The sequence below is a fragment of the Lissotriton helveticus genome, chromosome 11, assembly GCF_964261635.1.
Source record: "Lissotriton helveticus chromosome 11, aLisHel1.1, whole genome shotgun sequence".
In the NCBI taxonomy this organism is placed as follows: Eukaryota; Metazoa; Chordata; class Amphibia; order Caudata; family Salamandridae; genus Lissotriton; species Lissotriton helveticus.
The window spans coordinates 114,100,583-114,119,637 of NC_136072.1; the positions used below are offsets into that span (position 1 = coordinate 114,100,583).

Genomic DNA, 19,055 nt, shown 5'->3' on the forward strand with positions numbered 1-19,055 from the left:
ATCAGTCAGAACCCCGATTGGGTTAGCGAACTCCCCAGCAAAGTGCTCCGCCAGCACTTTAAGGTTTAGTAAAACCTTAATAGTCTGTGGTCAAAATTCGGACAGAGTGCTCCGCAGCACCTCTGTATCAGTCACCTATTGAGTGCGATGGGTCAGTGACAGGTCAGCTATTCAGACAAGTCGGACAAATTCTCTAGCTGAACCTAGGCTAGATATACTGTTTTCGGGTCAGTGTACCACCCCCCAATGTTGCAAAGTGTCAGAATCCCCAATTTCGATTGGTCCCCTCGTAGGATAGTTTAACACACCAATCAGAACAAACTTCTACAAGCTCGGTTTTGCATTTTAAGGAACCGCCTAGTGAATTTGGGGTTCCCATGACATATTCTACAGAATACAATAGGAAAATATACAAATGTTGCGAGTGCAGGACATTTCAGTTTTTCTAGCTGGGTGAAGGTGCATCTTCCCAGGCACGTCTTGGCTGCTACTTCTGGTTGGCAGCCATTCAATGCCACCTTCCACCCTTGGTCATGCGCGGTACTGCACTTCAACATGGACTCCCGAGCATCCCATCAACCCTCCATTCCGGGGCACATGAAAAGTAAGCGAAAACAAATTAAAACATAGAAATAAATGATTTCACTACATATCATGAGTTGCTATTTTATATTTCTTACTATAAAAATATACTATGCGATTACGAATTAGTGCAACAGACAATAACACGAGAGCATCTGCGCAAGCTTCACCATGTGAGTATTCAGACATCCATATTAGAGGCAAATACGCATGCGCACAGTTTCCCACCAGAACTGCTACTACGTCACGTCACGTGAGTGTGACTAACGCATGCGCAGTAGAGAATTCCCAAGCAACGGCCATTTTAAGGACAAGGGTTAATTGTATTAGTAAAACACATAGGCAAGCGTCACTAATATACACGTACATCCAAAATAAAGGAAATTAGTAAGACATACGAATTGGATTACAGAGTTATACATAATTCGAGGTTCATGACTCAAGCAAGTCGCGTAATATGTGAAATCTTGCTCTATCAACGTCATGAGATTTTCCATAGTTCACCAAGTCTTCTCTGTACAGAAGTTTACATGTCACCCCATGGGATTTTTAAGGGTTACTAATTTCCTCTCCCCAGACGGCAAATCCTGTATGTTCTGTATGATATAGGTATACATTCATAAGGTATCAGAAGATCACACACTGTGGGTTTTTTCTCTGTAGAAAGGGGAGCTAAATACCTATGTGTGGTATCTGCTCCAGCTTGCTGCTCAGCCTGTGGATGTTTATGTGGAATGTTAGTATACTGGATGATGTCATAGAGTGTTGTATGCGTGGATGAATGTCAGTTGAGTGCAGGGCTGAGCAGCAAGGAGGCTGCTCCTGTTGGGGTTCGTGTTTGTATCTTACTTCATACCTAATAAACTACATCAAGATACCACCTGCATCCGGTCATTCTTCCGTAACGACACTGGCGACAATTTGAAGAACCTACATCTGTTCTCAAGGCCATCTGAACTTTGAGAAACTAAGCAACTACAAGGTATGATCTCGTAACTACTTATGAACCTTTAAGGCACTCTGGAAACCTATGTACTTTTAAACTTTCTGGCACCCTACGAACCTCTAACAGTGACCTCCCACCGGTCGCCCTCAACACCTACGTGCCAATACCTGCTTCTATTTACTATTTGCCTACTAAAGTTGAACTGTCTGCTGCCTGCCTGTCGTGGAGGCCCCTCCTGCTCCTTGGGACAACCGTCTCCGTCCTGCTACATTAAGGGAGTTTATCCATAAAGTACAATTTCCTACAGCAGCGACCTGTTCTTGCCTGCCTGTCTTCTCTTGTGTATTTTTAAATTCTAATAGTTTTCCTTACACATCTCTTATACTTTTTGAGAGTGTTGTCTTTGTCCTGCACTGTCTGTTTTCCTTTGCTGTTTCTTCTTGCCATCTTCAGTCTAGTCTGGCCAACTGGTATGTTTGGTGGTGAATTGGAGCGTCAATTCTTTTTGCTATGTGAGTTTCGTCATTTTTGCTACTCTATTGATGTCCTTTTGTACTTTGTTAGTATCTCTTGTTAACATTTCCTACTTTTCTTCTTCCTTTGCTCTTCCTTCACATGATTCTTTGTTGTTCTATTAAAGGGGGAAGATGGGTGTGGGTTATTTGGTTATTCCTGTTATTCCTGGTCAAGGTACTCATTGTCCTCTTCTTATTTATTAAGTGTTTATGTTCTAATTGTTAGTCTTATTATTCCATTGTTTTATTGCACAAACCTCTATCATAACATTTGCAATATGTTCTCATTTAGTTACTTAAGTTATTTATTTTCTAATTGCTTCTTCCTTGCATTGACGTTATTATGCTTATTCTATGCATTTTCAATTTTTGCCCTTTTATTAAAGGGTGAAGAAGTGTGGTATCTGCTCCAGCTTGCTGCTCAGCCTGTGGATGTGTGTGTGGAATGTTAGTATACTGGATGATGTCATAGAGTATTGTATGCATGGATGAATGTCAGTTGAGTGCAGGGCTGAGCATCAAGGAGGCTGCTCCTGTTGAGGTTTGTGTTTGTATCTTACTTCGTACCATCAAGATACCACCTGCATCCGGTCATTCTTCCGTTACGACACTATGTGGTGAAAGGACATCTGGGGAAGGAAATATCCCAAAACCCCAGCTGACTTCATCAAGTAAATCAACATTCTAGAATGCCTATTGTTGGGAATAGAAATGCAGTACTGGACTGGAGAACTCTTTCTCTTCATTGAATGACCCTTTCACATTTCTATTGGCTGCTGTGATCTTCCCTAAATCTTTACCCTGCAAGTCTCCTTTTTTCTCAATTCTCTTGATAGTCTGATTACTACAAAGACTTATGCCATACATTTGTATTCCATTTGGGTAAATGAGGCAATAACATCCTCTGCACACAGTATTACCAGCACCAAGTTCGTAAAAGCATGCTTGACAGCTACGTCCTTGATTTTATACAAGATCGCATGAAAATGTTATTTGGGGAAGGCGTTCCTCGCCCATTATTTATACTTGATGAAGGTGCAATAAGGTACTGTACCACAAAATCGCACTCTATATGTTGACCTACAGATGTGATGTGATCATTATATCAACATCAGAAATATGGTCACAGTGTAGTTACATAAGCATATCTGTGCTCACATTTGCCAACATTTCTGCTCCAGTATTATGACAAACAACACGCAATAAGCCCTGGTGGACAATCCCCATCATTGGAGGTGGGTGGGACACGGTAAGCAATGGCGGACGATATCATGGTGTTCGAGCCACTGCTTATTCATGTGGAGATCTGCTGGGCAGTTCTCTAGTATTTTATTCACATAATCTTATTTCACCAACTTAATTTCTGTGTGTATTTTAGGAGATGGATAGCTTGCCAAAAAAAATTCCACAAGTGAAGGGCAAATACCCAAAACCTTCCATAGGAAACCTCAAACAGTAAACCCATGAAGCTTTTCTGCGTTTTTAGCCAGTTGTGTACTTTACCTGATGTATGGCATTGAGAACTTGCCATCTTTTATCCAAGGTGTGGTGATTCTGAGGGAAGCCTCCTCAGTCGTACTGGTGTGCTTGATACCTCCTGACTTTATATCTCTTGGCAGAGCTTTTAAAACTAGTACAATGTATAGTGGCATATGATTTGGGATTGGCATTTTTTGTGGCAAAGGAGTATTGGTGCATTGTATAGGACATTCATTGAGTGATATTGATATTTATAAGCAAAAAAGGAAACCGCAAAACCATACAAACACTATAATAGTGTATCTGACGCACCTCCCTCAATATAAAGGACAATTATCCTTATTTTTAAACCCTCCTGTAGTTAAACTAACATTTGAGCATTGTGCTCCCACTGTGTGCAACACCACTGCCACTGCCGTTTCCAAGGAACGATCAAAACGACCAACACAAATTCTTATCAACTGTAGGTTGACCCACCAAATCCAAATATCCAAAAGACAAAAATAATTTTAAATGTCCATCCAGTATTAGAAATGTTCGTATTTCTTTATTCTTCTTTTTTTTTTTAAACAAAGCACCAGGAAGCCAAAGCGTTTAGTTCTTTTAGACAAGAACTTCGTCAGGGCGATTGAACTGTTATTATTTGTTTTAAACAGAAGAAGGAATCGTCAGGCTGACTCAACTAAGAACTCCACCCACAACGTCACCTTTCTTTTCGGGGAACACACATAAGATAAAATGGCTGTTGTGCCTATTGTGCTGAATTGCCGGGTGAAAATGCTTTTTTTGCCTGGCCAGGTTCCAGGGCGACCCCAAGACCAAGGCTTTTGTGTCAGGGTATTCCTACCTTGCCACCTTTTCTTTCTTTTTTTTGTAACTTTTTTTGTGGGACTCTACTGAAGCCGAATCCCAAGATGGCTGCCAATGCTTCCTAGTTGAAGTGTTGCCAGCCAATCGGAGCTCTGCATTTCCCTGCCTGAGTTTGTTATTATTTGTGAAGTTGTTGCGGCCACAGATATCACTAACTTTATTCTCTTAAATTACTTAACAACAACTGAACATATTTACACCAAATAACAAGAAGCACAATCTGCATAACCAAATCTACTGTTCTTTTTTTTAATTCTTTTTTTTTTTGGTCCTCATCTCACCTGACAAGCCTCTGCGGGTCTTATGAAGCCGCCTTCGTTACTGGTCGCCCCTACGGCTTACCGCACTCGCTTGGGTCATCCGACCAGTCCCATTGTTTTGTATGGGACCCTGGTGTAATCATAAGACCAATGATGTTACAATAATCTTAAGTCCTTGCCCCAGCTCACCAAGGGGTGCCAAATATTCAAGATTTTATCTTCCGCTCCATCGTACTCTAGTCGCGCCATAGCAAATGCAGCTTTGAGCCATTCCTCCCTTTGCGGGGGTAGGGCATCCTTCCACCTCTTACACACTTCCCTTCTTGCCAGCAGTATCAAATTCAGTAATAGGCCCCTATCTTTCTGCGAAAGGTTCTGGCTGAGTTGACCATCGTCTCCAAAAAATACCAGTTGTATATTGATCTCAATGTTGGTATTAAATATGCCCAGTAAGTTGTCCCCTACCTCAGCCCAGTATCTTGTGAGTGCTGAGCACTCATAGAAAATATGTAAGTCATTTGCTAAGGGTTCTGCGCATCTAGGGCATTTAGGAACGGGAAAAGGAGCAAACTTTGCAATTTTTGCCGGGGTGTAGTAGAGTCTATTAATAACAAAAAAGTGATTTTTCTTTAGGCAGGCAGGTTTAACTGATCTGTACAGGGTCTTCAGTGAGGGTTCATACAAAAGGTCTGCTGATGGTCCAAGTGGGGATCCTGTCCACACTGCTACAGAAGCGGGGGTCTTATGGTCTTCGGCATCTAGCAGACTGTTATACCAAATAGATATTTCCTTATTCAGTGGGCTTGTCTCTTGCAACCAAATCTACTGTTCTGACAAATTTGGTTTAATTCCATCCAGCAGTTCGGGCTGCAGGCCTTTCTAAAGACTCCATGGGAACTAACAAGGGAAAATGCATTTTTTTACACCCCTTTTCCTCGGCCCTTGCTTGACAGATCATCTCGAAACATTCCATGGACAGCAAGACCTAACTTGACACTTTTTGGGGGAAATTTCGTGAAGAATCATTAACCAGCCCCAAAGTTATAGGCAAGTCAAAAAATGCTTTTACTATGTAAACATGGACCTAACTATAACTACCTACTGGCAACCGGCAGTAGGTAATATATGTACATATATGTATGTGTGTGTGTATTACCTACTGGCAGACGTACAGGGAATGTCACAGATTACCATATTAGGCAAGGTTTTGGTGTTGATATTCCAGAACAAGCTGTGGGGATAAGAGATATGCACTACGAATTGTATGCACATTTATACTTTTACCACTGTGCCGTACAGTTGCCTTGTGTAAAGCTCAGTACAGTAGCCTTGAGTTGGTCATAATGATAAGCCAGTAATAAAGGCAATAGGCTTGCTTGTTTATTAGGAAATGTTATGAGAACAGTAGAAGGCCTGGCGTATTGATTGTGAAAAGCCTAGGTTATCATCAATAAATATTTAAGGGCTGATTGTTATCACTCTGAAAGCTTACAGGTAGATTTCTTGTTACATGGAATCTCCCAGATTAACTTACTGATGAGGGTTTTGGTGTTGTTACCCCCTCTGAAAAACCATGGGTATAGAAACTTTGCACATGGAGAATACTTATTTAGCCTCATTTGGGGAGATAGTATTTTTCTTTGTAGACTGTAATTTTGTATATAGTTACCCTTTTGTATGAATGTTTGCCTGTGCCTGATGGTTGCCTTGTGGGAAAACTTACTTGGAGTACTGAAGGCCTGAGTTGGTTATGGTGACAAGCCAAATATAGCAGCTATAAGTTTATTTGGTGTGCAGGGAAATCTTATGCCAGATGCCATAGGTCTGGCCTGTGCATGGTGAAAAATGAGTACAAAGACTGTAGGCCTTGCTTAATTATTGTGCGAAGCATACAGTTAATCCAATAGGCCACTAACAGTAGATTGTTGTTACATTATGTTACAGCCTGTAGAAATATATTTGGTTATGTGTAATATCGCAGATTATCGTAGTAGGCAAAGGTTTTTAGTGTTCGTCACCCACTCTGGCAAACAGAGGAAGCAGAATTTCAGTTTGCCCTTCTTGAGATTGTTGTGTATTGTTTTGCTAACTGTAATTTTGTCAATATTTGTAATTTTAAAACTTTATGCATGATGGTTGTAAGTTTATGCACACTTCAGTTTGTAAGTGTTGTATATAATGTCCAGCCATTGGTAAAGGCCTTATCAATTCACTCTGAAAAGTTATGTAAATTCCGTATTTGTAGTATGATCATAAGGCAAAGTTATCTCAAAACAAGTAGGCCTTTGTAACGTATTGTGAAGGGCATGTGTCAAAATAGTGAAGCGTAAGCTTTTTAAGAGTGAGTTGTTATTACCCTGTGCTAAAACCTGGAGGTAGGTATTTTGTTACATGTAATCTTGCAGATTACCTTGGTAGGCAAGGGTTTTGGTGCATGTGACCAATCCTAACAAACCATGGGGATGGACGATTTGCACTATGCTAATCCTTATTAGCCTAGTAGGGACTTTATATTGTTAGGACAGCTGTACTGTGTACATATTTGTAATTTTATTATGGTATATCTGATGGCTGACTTGTGGGAAGGCTTATACACAACATAGTCGGTCTGAATTGGCTATGGTGACAGTCGAATGAAAACTGCTAGAGGCCTGAAGGGTTCACTAGGGAAAATATTTTCGATGCCATAGATCTGATCTCTTTATTATGAAAAGTTTTGTTTACTGTAGCAGGCTGACATTGATTGTGAAATGCACATGTTAAAGTCAATAGGCGTGGTTGGATGGATTGTTGTTTATTTGTATTAAAGCCTACAGATAGTTATTTTCTTGAATAACATGTCACAAATGACCTTTGTTGGGAAGGCTTTTGCTATTGGCTTGTACCTCTGATAAACCATAAAAAGAGAAGATGGGCAGTGTAATAATTTTTAGCTATCTGCCAGGATCTTGTAACAAAGAAAATCATTAAGTAATACATACATTAATATAAATAAGCATATAAGTACAGAGTGTACCTAGACAGCCTTTTGTTGAGCTCTTTTCTGCCATTGGTCTGTCGGAGTGTCCTTTACACTCTGCTCGCCTCAATTTCAGCGTATTGCATGCAGTAATGGTTAAGTCCATGACTGCATTTTCTGATCATTTGTGTACATTTACCTGAAAATGAGCATCCTTCTGTGTCAGGGCTGGTTGGCCAGTCCTTCACTGCTTAATTTTCTGCTGTTATACTTTCCCTTTCATTTCTTTGCTTCTCCCCTTTTTATTTCAATATTCTTAAGACGATACTACTGCTTCTCCATGAAGTGCGGATCACTTGCTTGCCACTCATATTATCTGAAGTGTGCTGAATCCCTCCTGGCCACTCCCTCTAAACCAGGAGACCATGATGGAATGGTGTTGCTCATAGTGTCTTGTTGTTTAACCATTCCAAGATGGCCAACACGTTGATTCTAAATGTGGTGGCCATGCTACAACTGAAATTGTGTCTGAGGATGCATGCAAGAGTGAGTCTATGGATAGATGCATGAGTAGACAAATGAGTGATAGGGTACATACATGTATGATGACCTATTGGGTGCCTAAACCCATCAGTGACACATGGGGCACTTTCATTCATAAGCCAGACCTATTGGCATTGACAAAGCCTTGTTATATTTTTTTGATATGTTATTATTTCTTGAGTCACTTGTCAGGTTAAACACAAGGAGATGATGGACGGTGCGCTGAAACTTTTCAGGCACTCACCCCCAGTCAAAGATCTGGGTTGAATCCATCATCCTTGTTTAGCTCACTTTGCCACGTCAGTTCAGACCCAGCTATATGCAAATCAGGCCTGACCATGTGCCTCATGGGAACAGTCCAGCCTGAACTGCCAAGCCAGGTCTTCCCTGAACCGGAACCGGAAACAAGCATCCTGTTATCATCGATATAATGTTTTGTGACTTCACTTCCTGTAATATCATCAGATATACTAGTTAGTTGGTGGAGACAAATTTATAAATGTAAGTCTAGACTTTGAAGAAGCTTTACTACTTTTGCCTATTCACAATTTGACTGTAAAGTTACTTACAAGTGTAAGAGTAAACTTACATGTGCAACTTACTCACAAGTGTAAGTTACCTTTGTGAATAGCCCCAACATTATATACATTTTCACCATCCTAGTCTCCCCAGAATGCAAGTCATTGTTTGTGTCATTTTTATTTCTGCATTACTGAACATGTACTTAGGATGTATGGATGGAGATAAGATATAGGATAACTACAGAACTTTAGAGTTGATGGGCAAAATACAATCTATTTAAAGGTTCCACAAAATCTAGTTCTATCTCCACAAATGCCTCTCTCTGGGCCCCTCTCCCAAAATCTCTAAATGCTGCAGTCCGGGGTTTGGGCACTTTTGCCCTATCCACTACTAAATGTTGCTCGATTTTGAACTCTTTATGATTCTGGTCAAACCACCTCACGCACAAGGTTTTTTTTCTGTGGCATAATGCACTGCAGCTTTGGTTAGGTTCAAAAGCTGCAAAGGAGTGATAGATAACCTGCTGCAGTAGTGATGAGCCCTGAAACTGGGTCGAAACACGATCCTGGATAGGGCTCGGATAATTTGGGTGACCAGGTTGTGCATGCTGGTGCAGGATAGCTGTCAACCCTATAAGGTTGTTCACTCAGCACTTCAGATCTTTGTCTGTTGCTAGAGTGTTAACAGTATTCTATATGTCCGCAGTTGAAAACCCAGCTTCATGAAGAGTGTCAATTTATTGGGCATTTAAAGGTGGCTAATACTTCTAACTTTACTCTTTCTAATCTTTTTTGCTGGTCCAGTACCTTTCTTTTTAAGTCAATCACAGCTCTTTTTAATTTAGAATTACTATTGATATTTTTTTAAGATAATAGTTTTTCTTTTCTTTAGTTCCTGATAGATGGGAGGGATGGATCAAACCAAGAACTGGTTTCTAAAATGTCCCTCTTTCTTCAAACATATACCTTTGCCCCAACCTCACTGATTACAGCTTGACAGTATTATCCTCTGTTTCCATGGTTCAGCCTTGGATTTACAGTTTGTTGTGACACTTTTCCTATTCTCACCTTTACAGGCCGAGCAAGAAAAGATGGCTAAAAAGCTTCATGAACAAGATCTGCTTTTGGATGCTGCTCGTTTAAACATCACAGCAGAGCTGAAATCTGCCCAGAGCGAGCGGAACAAACTAGAGAGAGAGCTGTGAGCTATGGGGAAAGCTGGGCAAGGAGAGGGTTCACGTTACGGTTATCAGTGACCCCCACTATCAGCGTGCTGCTTTTGAAAAACAAAACATTTGTATCAGTTCCCTAGTCCTTTCCCTCCACGACTTCATTGCTAAATCCCAATGCATGTGCGCTTCACCCTCCTGTTCTCTTTTCATCTGCAGTTTCTCGGCTTGTCTTCATACCTCAATTTCCATGTGTCTAACTTTATTATCCATTTGCCATCTTTTCCCTTTCTTTTACTTCAGCTTCCATTGGCGATATACTAGTCAATGCACTCGTTCTCCACCCTGCAGCCTTCCTCTGTCCTTTACAAGATATATATATATATATATATATATATATCTTTTTATTCTTTTCCATGTTCCAGTACAAATGCCCTGTCCCCATCTGTCATCAATCACTATTCATTTTCCACATTCATCACTACCCATGTGCCTTCCCTGTCTCTTAATCATACTTTTCTACCCATATGCCAATACCTTTCTGCTGTGTTTTGCTGCCCAATGACCAATCGCCCCTCTACTTTCCACGTGCCTGTCATCATCCAACTTGCACATCCTTAATTTCTTCAGGTCTGTCCCAGTCTTCATCTTCACTACCAATGTGCCCTTGATGTTACTGATAGAGATCGTGGGTCACCCGACCAACAATTTCACCATATAGTTTTCGGGCCCATAGATTTCAATTCACCATATACATTAATCAGGTGACCTCACAAACCTACCATCAGCAACCCTGATTCCTTCCTACTGTATTCCAGTGTACCCGACTTACCATCCACCGTTACGGGCACCTAATGACCACGATAGATTAGGGAGCTAGCTGTAAAAGAAAGGCAGGCAAAATACAAACCCAACTTTAATATCTTTCATAAAATGACCACGGACAACTGAGACGTTTTAAAGCTTTTATCTAGAAATCAGTTTCTGAGAGCATTAGGCTTACAGTTAAAAGACAATCGATAATCAAGATAACAAAAAGCACATTAACCATACAAGAAAAGTGTAAGGGCAATCATTTAAGTTTGTAAATAGTGCGACAGGGAACACGCTAAGTAGACTTAAAACTGGAACTTAAGAATAAACATCTATAAATGAGCAAACTTATGCATGTACTAGAATTATACTATTGGGACGTACTTCAGAGAAATTAGTGGAAAATTTGAAATCCTAAATGGCTATAGGAAGGGTAACAAGTGGAACACACTATAACTTCAAATCAGAATGCAAGAGAAAATTCATTCAAACCACATTTATATTTCATAGATAGTGCGGAAAAGAACGTGCTGTAAAAGGTAGGGAAACATAGGAACATGCTAATGAATAAAATGTAATAGCTTTTCATATAGTAGATTGCGGAAAGCATGGAAAAATTAACGTATGCAAAGGTATGTCTTTATTGAAGCAAAGACAGAAAAATAGAAAGGTGCAGGTTTTTAGAGTTTCTCAGCGATATATTTACCTAGAATGGTGTGAAAACCAACCCTGGCCACGGATCGTCAAGGACAGGAAATACCCCCAGGAAGGACAGTCATCAAGGGGTACAGCAGGTGCAGAATGGACACCCCAAGACAGGACAGGAAAACCAGATTAGGATCAGGACAGGACCACCAAGGAACGACCAGCACCCGCAGTTTGGAAGCAACGCCTGCGCTCCACCCTCTCTGCAGCTATCAGTCAGAACCCTGATTGGGTTAGCGAACTCCCCAGCAAAGTGCTCCGCCAGCACTTAAGGTTTAGTAAAACCTTTGAGTCTATGGTCAAATTCGGACAGAGTGCTCCGCAGCGCTCTGTAAATTCACTCACCTATTGAGTGCGTTGGGTCAGTGACAGGTCAGCTATTCAGACAAGTCGGACAAATTCTATAGCTAAACCTAGGCTAGTTATACTGTTTTCGGGTCAGTGTACCACCCCCAAATGTTGCAAAGTGTCAGAATCCCCAATTTCGATTGGTCCCAAGGTAGGCTAGGTTAACACACCAATCAGAACAGACTACTGTAAGCCTAAATTTACATTCTAGGGATCCGCCTAGCAAGATTGGGGTTCCCACGGAAAAGTTGCACAGAAAACAATAGAGAAATACATTTGTTACAACTAAAGAACAAATTCTGCTCCATCCTCCTGGGTCAGAGGTGGCTTTCACAGGAGCATCTTGACTGTGGCTGCCAGCTGGCTGAGTTCCACTGTTCAAGGACATTTCTCTCTGGTTGCGCGACATGCGCAGAAGGGACCTTCAAGATGGTTCTCGGTTTGGTCGGACCCCCCAATTATCGCGATACATGAAAAGTAAGCGAAAACAAATTAAAACATAGAAATAAATGAATATACTACATATCATGATTGTGTACTTATGGTTTATCACTATAAAAATATACTATGCCGTTATATATTAGTGCAATACACAATAACACGAGAGCATCTGCACGAGCTTCACCACGTTAATACATAAGCAGCCATCTTGTGGCTATTACGCATGCGCACCCTTTCCCTCCAGAATTACAACTACGTCACGTCACGTGAGTGTGACTAACGCATGCGCAGAAGCAAAATTCCAAAGCAGCGGCCATTTTAAGGACACAGATTAATCGTATTAGTAAAACACATAGGCAAGCATCACTAAGATACACGCACATTCAAAAATAAAGGAAAATTAGTACAACATACAATTTTGTTACCAGGTTATAACAGATTCGAGGTTCATGACTCGAGCAAGTTGCGTAATATGCAAATTCTTGCTCTATCAATCCCCTCTTTGATGATATTTACTATCATCACAAACAAAAATGGAACCAGATGCCAACTTCTTTCACACCTTTTGCATCTCAATCTCTTCCAACAAGCGATTCAATTTCTCTTTCACATCTTTGCTAGGGCGAGAATTTTTCACCTTCTTGTAAATCTGATTATTCACTTCTTCCAATTCAAGCTCATCCATACTCCGTTTCACACCTCTTCTATTCACAGTGTATTTCTTTGTGTGTTTGCGACATTTGCTACAGACAAATATGAGAAAGATTATGAAACCTATCACTCCAATTGGCATCAATACCTTGAACAATAAACTTTTACCTAAATTAGCAAACCAATGACCTACATTGGAGAGACCATCAACCAGCCTCTTCCAGGCACTGTCAACCTCTAGTGGTTTAAGTTCCTTTTCCAAATTATTAATATTTTTTTACATATCTTTTGATCTGTACACTTTTATCCGGTATGTAAGTGCAACAATGTTGCGCTTTCAGCATCCGGCAGACTCCGCCCTCTTTTGCTAATAAGGTGTCAAGCGCAAGTCTGTTCTGCAAAACCATTGATCTGATCGCAACCATTTCGGTATTGACCAGCAGGAATCCATGAGCTGTGTCAGTAGACAACACATCCACTATAGTGGACACTTTGCAAATTCTGTGTGTGTTCAGAACCACTCCCACTCCAGGTATCAGTGCACTAAAAATACTACCCTTTATTTCACCTACGCTTTCTCTTCTACTACGCACTAAGCCATTAGTGTTTTCATTGCTTCCAGCAATTTTATTCACATGGTACATTTTCGGGAAAACAATGCCAAAGTAGCAGCTTCCATACCAGTGATCCGGCAATTTGAAATAAGCTTTGTCTCCACATATATAATGCATTCCGGGAAACACAGGTTCTGACCCATTTTTGAAACCCCAACCTCCAATTACCTTGTAATTGTGTTCACATTGACTGGAACCAATGAAAATGTTATTATAATAACTAGTCTTCTAGCGATGAAGACAGAGTTTCCCTTTCCTTTCGAAATCCAGCAACAAAGCAGGACCACCCCACCATTTGAGGTGCTTTCCATGTTTTCAGCCCATTTAGGAGTTTTCTGTCTTTTGTCATTTGCCTTTCTTTGGAAACTCTCCCTTCTTTTCTCTGCCATATTTAAAAACATTTTTTCTTGTTCATGTAATGAACAGGTCAAGTTATCTCTGTGTGCTTCATTCAAGTCTATGGTACCTATAGTCAGAAAGTATTCTCCCATATAACGTGTAACGTCACTTTTAGTATGTACAGGATTCAGGTTTCCACGTATGGGAAGTTCAGAAAATATCACGTCTGAGTTAGAGTAATAATACTGTAACGGTCCTCTTTTGTAAAATAAGCTTGCTAAAATGCTACAGGAAATTCCATATGTCAGGGGTAGGTGATGATAAATCACGCCTTCAGCTACAGAAGTAGGTAGCTTCATGCAGACATAGCAGTCTTCTATCTCCATAGTTTCTACATAATGTACTAACAGGTTTGCAAAAACATTTAAATTAGTCTGGTTCTTTACTCCATGATAATGTAGTCCTTCCTCATCTGGTGCTTCTAAGTCTTGTTTTGTTTGTCTGAGTGCTTTTTCACGTCTTTCTACACTTCGTGTTGTCAGTTCTTCAGTGTCAGTAGTTACAGTCTGTGTAGGATCAATATTAGTATTTTTGCTTACCATAAAAGGAATGAAAACTGTTAGTCCTATCCAAATTATTATCACTATAGCTATACTACATATACATACTTTGAAGCATGTTTTGTAACAACTGCGTCTAGGCCTTCCATTCACGTTTGAATCAGACATTTTGCTCAGAAGAAGCTTTCAACCCCTCTTTGCAACTTTTCACAGGTAGCTTACACTGAACAACTTCAGGTTAATTCGTCTTCTTCTTCTGTAGACTGATCAGCAATCGGTTCTCCGTCACTTTCGTCAGTTATATCAAGATCCTCAAAATCCTCCAAAATTAAAAATGTCCATTCAGGATCGTGGTATTTTTCGTTCAGTCTTTTTATTCGATCACTCCTTCTTTTGGAGCTTTCTCCAGCTTGTTCTGCAATTCGAGGACTTTTCCTTCTTTCTGCAAGTTTTTCTTCTACTGTTTTTATTCTTAGTCTCAGTCTTTTAATGTATCTTGGTTCAATATTTTTCTTTTTCTTGAGTCTTTTAGTGGGCACTGTGATTTGGCTTTTTCTAACGCTCTTTTATTCTCGTTTGTCTGTGGCACTTCTGCTTCTGTCTCTTCCCTTCCTGTCTGACTAGTCCCAGGTCTTGTATCTATTTCTTCTGCCTGGTTACTAAGCTGGCCTGGTTCAGGTGAATTTTGGGTTCGGCTTTCAAGTGTCTCTGTTTCTGTGTCCTGAACACGTTCTTCTAATTCTATCTGATCCTGTTCAAGCACTTCGATCTCTTGATTTTCTTCTGCTTGAACGTTTACACTAGTTCTAGTCTGACCCTTTTCAATTTCAGGAGTTAGTGGAGGTGTGTCAATCACCTGTTCTGTCCCTGTCTGACCTTCCTCTTCGTCCTCAGACTTGACGTGAATCTCAATGATCTGAGGGTCTTCGCCTGTGCCTATCTCGTCCTCTCTGTTCCACTCTCTATCTTCGTAGCTTCGCTCTCTTGTTCTGATTGGGTCTTCAGTTAGGTCGATTATGGGTATCCAATCATCTTGGCTGGTGCTCGGCTGTTCGTCATCAGCTACTTCAGGACCGGCGTCTGCAGACCCCTCAGCTGGACAACCTTCAGCTCCAGGTTCCTCGTCTAGAATCACTTTCTGTGTATGGCTGGCATGGATCCACTTGGGAACGCCTGCACACTTCACTGCTGTCGTGGTCACCAGTATTATCTGGCGCTTTTCTCCCCACCTTGGTGCAAGGCAACTCGAACGAGTATGCTTCTTGATTCTAACCCAGTCACCAGGAACCAACTTGTGAACTGGAGTTGTCGGGTTGGCGACGGCGTCTTACCCAATCTGGCGAGAGATAGAACGCACTTGGTCACCCAGTTGCTTGCAGTACTCAAGTACCAAATCATCAGTAATGCTAACAGTTTGTATCCTGGTACCCATGCTTGTCTCATCACTCTTCCCATCAGGATCTCATGGGGGCTCAGGCCTGTTTTTCGGTCTGGAATACTTCTGAGTCCCATCAGAACAAGAGGCAAGGCATTTATCCAGTTCATGCCAGTAGAGTCACGCATCTTTGCTAATCTTGATTTTATAGTGCCATTTATTTGCTCTACCACTCCAGAAGCCTCTGGACGATATGCACAGTGCAGCTTTTGCGTGATTCCAAATGCTTTACAGAGCTGATCGATTACCTCATTCTGAAAATGTTTGCCTCTATCTGATTCAATAGTGACTGGAACCCCGAGCCTAGGTATCAATTCTCGTAGTAACAATTTGGCTACGGTTATGGCGTCACTCTGTTTGGCAGGGTAAGCTTCCACCCATTTTGAAAACAGGCAGACAATGACAAGGACATATCTTTTTCCCTCACAGCGAGGCATGGTGATGAAGTCAATCTGAATTCTTACAAAGGGACCTCCTGATTTTCCAATTTTTCCTAGTTCAACTACTGTTCTTTTTCCAGCGTTGAACTGTTGGCATGTCAAGCACCTCTGGCAGAGTGATTCCGCTACCTTCCTGAACTTCAGGTTATACCAGGTTTGTTGAAACACCAGAACCATGGCATCCCTACCAGTGTGTGAATTTCCATGTATCAACCTTGCCATAGAAGCGAGCAGGCGTCTAGGTAACACAGGCATACCATTTGGGCCCACAATGACACCATCCTCACTTCTCGGTCGACAACCAAGTTTTCTCCACCTTTCCTTCTCTTTCGATGGCACTGCATGCTGCCAATCTCTCACCTCATCCCAAGTAGGCACTTCTTCAAACACCATAAGTTGGCAGCTGTTTCCGGTCCCCCCCAGTTTGATATTTATTGACATGCGATCTTTAGCACACTGTTTTGCCACTTGATCAGCAAAATCATTTCCCAAAGACACAGCGTCAAGGCCTTTTTTATGGGCAACACATTTGACCACTGCTAATTCTTTTGGTAATTGGATTGCTTCCAGTAAATTTTGTACAACCCTTCCATTTCGAATGGGGGTACCTGATGAAGTCAGGAATTCTCTTTGTAGCCATAATTGGCCAAAGTCATGCACAACCCCATAACAGTACTGACTGTCAGTATACACTGTTATTCTTTTGTCTTTTCCCAATTTGCAAGCTCCTATCAATGCTATCAATTCGGCTACTTGTGCAGACTTTACTCCAAATAGAGATGATGCTTCTTTAATGATGTCTAAAGAGACTACAGCATAAGCAGCGCTTAGGCCTACAAGTTCGTGTCTCATACATGAGCCATCCACAAAGAACTCCTCATCATGTACAGGCAAAGGTGTTTCCTTAATGTCTGGGCGGGGTTTAGTACTGAATTCTGTCAGGTCAATGCAGTCATGCTCGTTCTCTCCTTCATCTTCTACAACCATGGAATCAGGGAGTAGGGTGGCGGGATTCAGGATATTACACCGAGTAATGACTACATTTGCAACACCCACGAGAATCCTCTCGTATTAAGTCAGCCGACTAGGGGTGAGATACTGGGTCTTAGTTCGGGTCAGTAAAATTACAACTGCATGTGGAACATACACAGTTACAGGATGTCCCATCACAATGGATTCATTCTGTTCCAAACTTGTGCAAGTTGCAGCTACTGCTTTCAGGCACCCAGGTAATCCAGCAGCCACTGGATTCAAAGTGGCAGAGAAATATGCCACGGGGCGTCTAGTCAGCCCATGCTCCTGAGTTAAGACTGACAATGCACAATTGTCTCGTGTGTCACAGAACAGGGCAAACTCCTTAGAATAGTCAGGCATGCCTAAAGCAGGGGCTGTACACAGACAATCTTGTAATTTAGTAAATGCTGTTAAGCTTTCATCATCCCATTCAACTGGGTCCTTTGCTCCTTTCTTTGTCATTTTTATCAAAGGCTTTGCTAGGACTGCGAATCCCACAATCCATTGCCTGCAGTAACCTACAACTCCAAGGAACATTCTGATCTCTTTCTGAGTACGGGGTAACTGCATCTTTTGAATTATTCTGACTCTCTCTGAAGTGACTTTTCTGATGCCTTTTTCTATCTGGTGCCCCAGATATTTCACGGACTTTGAACAGAACTGCAATTTTTCAGGGGCCACTTTCTGTCCCTTTTCACCTAGGTGATTCAGCAAGGCAATGGTGTCAATTACACAATCCCTATGACTTTTGGACGCCACCAAGAGGTCGTCAATATATTGCACCAAAACAGATTTTCCAGGTAAGACTAAAGATTCAAGACACTTTTTCAGGATCTGATTAAAGATAGAGGGGCTTTCTGTGTACCCCTGGGGAACACGATTCCAAACATACACGTGACTGTTGAAAGCAAATTAGAAAATAAATTTGCTGTCTGGATGCAATGGGATCGAAAAGAATGCGTGACAAAGGTCTATCACAGTGAACCACTCAGCATCCCAAGGAATCTTATACAGGATCACTGCGGGGTTCGGGACAATAGGACAGCAAGGAACAACGATCTTGTTTACCTTTCTCAGGTCCTGCACTACTCTGTACTTGCCACTAGGTTTCTTAATTCCAATTAAGGGGGAATTACACGGGCTGCTCATCACTTCTTGTATGATGTTTGCTTCTAGCAATTTCTGTATTTCAATGGCAACTCCTGCTCTCACTTCGGCACTCATTCTGTAGGGCTTGGTATTGGGGTAAACTGCATTTTCTTTCATGGCTATTTGTATAGGATCTACATTTGCCATTAATCCTACATCCTTGCCAGTAAAGTCCCATACTTCTGGTTTCACTGTCTGTTGAAGTCCTTCAGGTAAGTCTTGTATAGTCATTCGTTTAATTTCTGAGTCAGGTCTGATTAACATTAATTTGTAGATGCCATCTTCATCTGGGGTCTGAATTTCGACGCCCTTTGGTGTGCAAAAGATAGTACAGTTCATTTTGCACAACAAATCAAGTCCCAGTAAGTTTACTGGACTGGTATCACAAACGACAAATCTATGCATTTCTTTAAAGTTCCCTATTGTGATCTCCATGGGCTCAGTAACTGGGGTACTAATCCATTGATTAGATACACCTACTACCTGGATTGCTTCTCCCGAGAGGGGTAGGTTTGGGACGTCCGCTGTTCTCACAGTAGAACGGGTAGCACCAGTGTCCAACAGAAAGGTGACATCATTTCCATCAACCTTTCCTTCAATGTATGGCCCTGACTGGTCTACCGGCAAGGAGGCGCCAAGTACACACTCCTCGTCCTCACCTCTCAGGCCCCGTCAGTACTGGTCATCACAGAGAAAGGTATC

At 41.4% G+C, this 19,055-nt stretch overlaps 1 protein-coding gene across 1 annotated transcript in view; it reads left to right on the top strand.

The window, feature by feature from the left end:
• CCDC150 (coiled-coil domain containing 150) overlaps positions 1–19,055 on the top strand; it is a 306,895-nt gene that overhangs the window by 124,127 nt on the left and 163,713 nt on the right. The window contains exon 11 of the mRNA XM_078665390.1: positions 9,752–9,876. Within this exon, the coding sequence (XP_078521516.1) occupies positions 9,752–9,876 (125 nt within the window). The remainder of the gene's footprint in view (positions 1–9,751; positions 9,877–19,055) is intronic.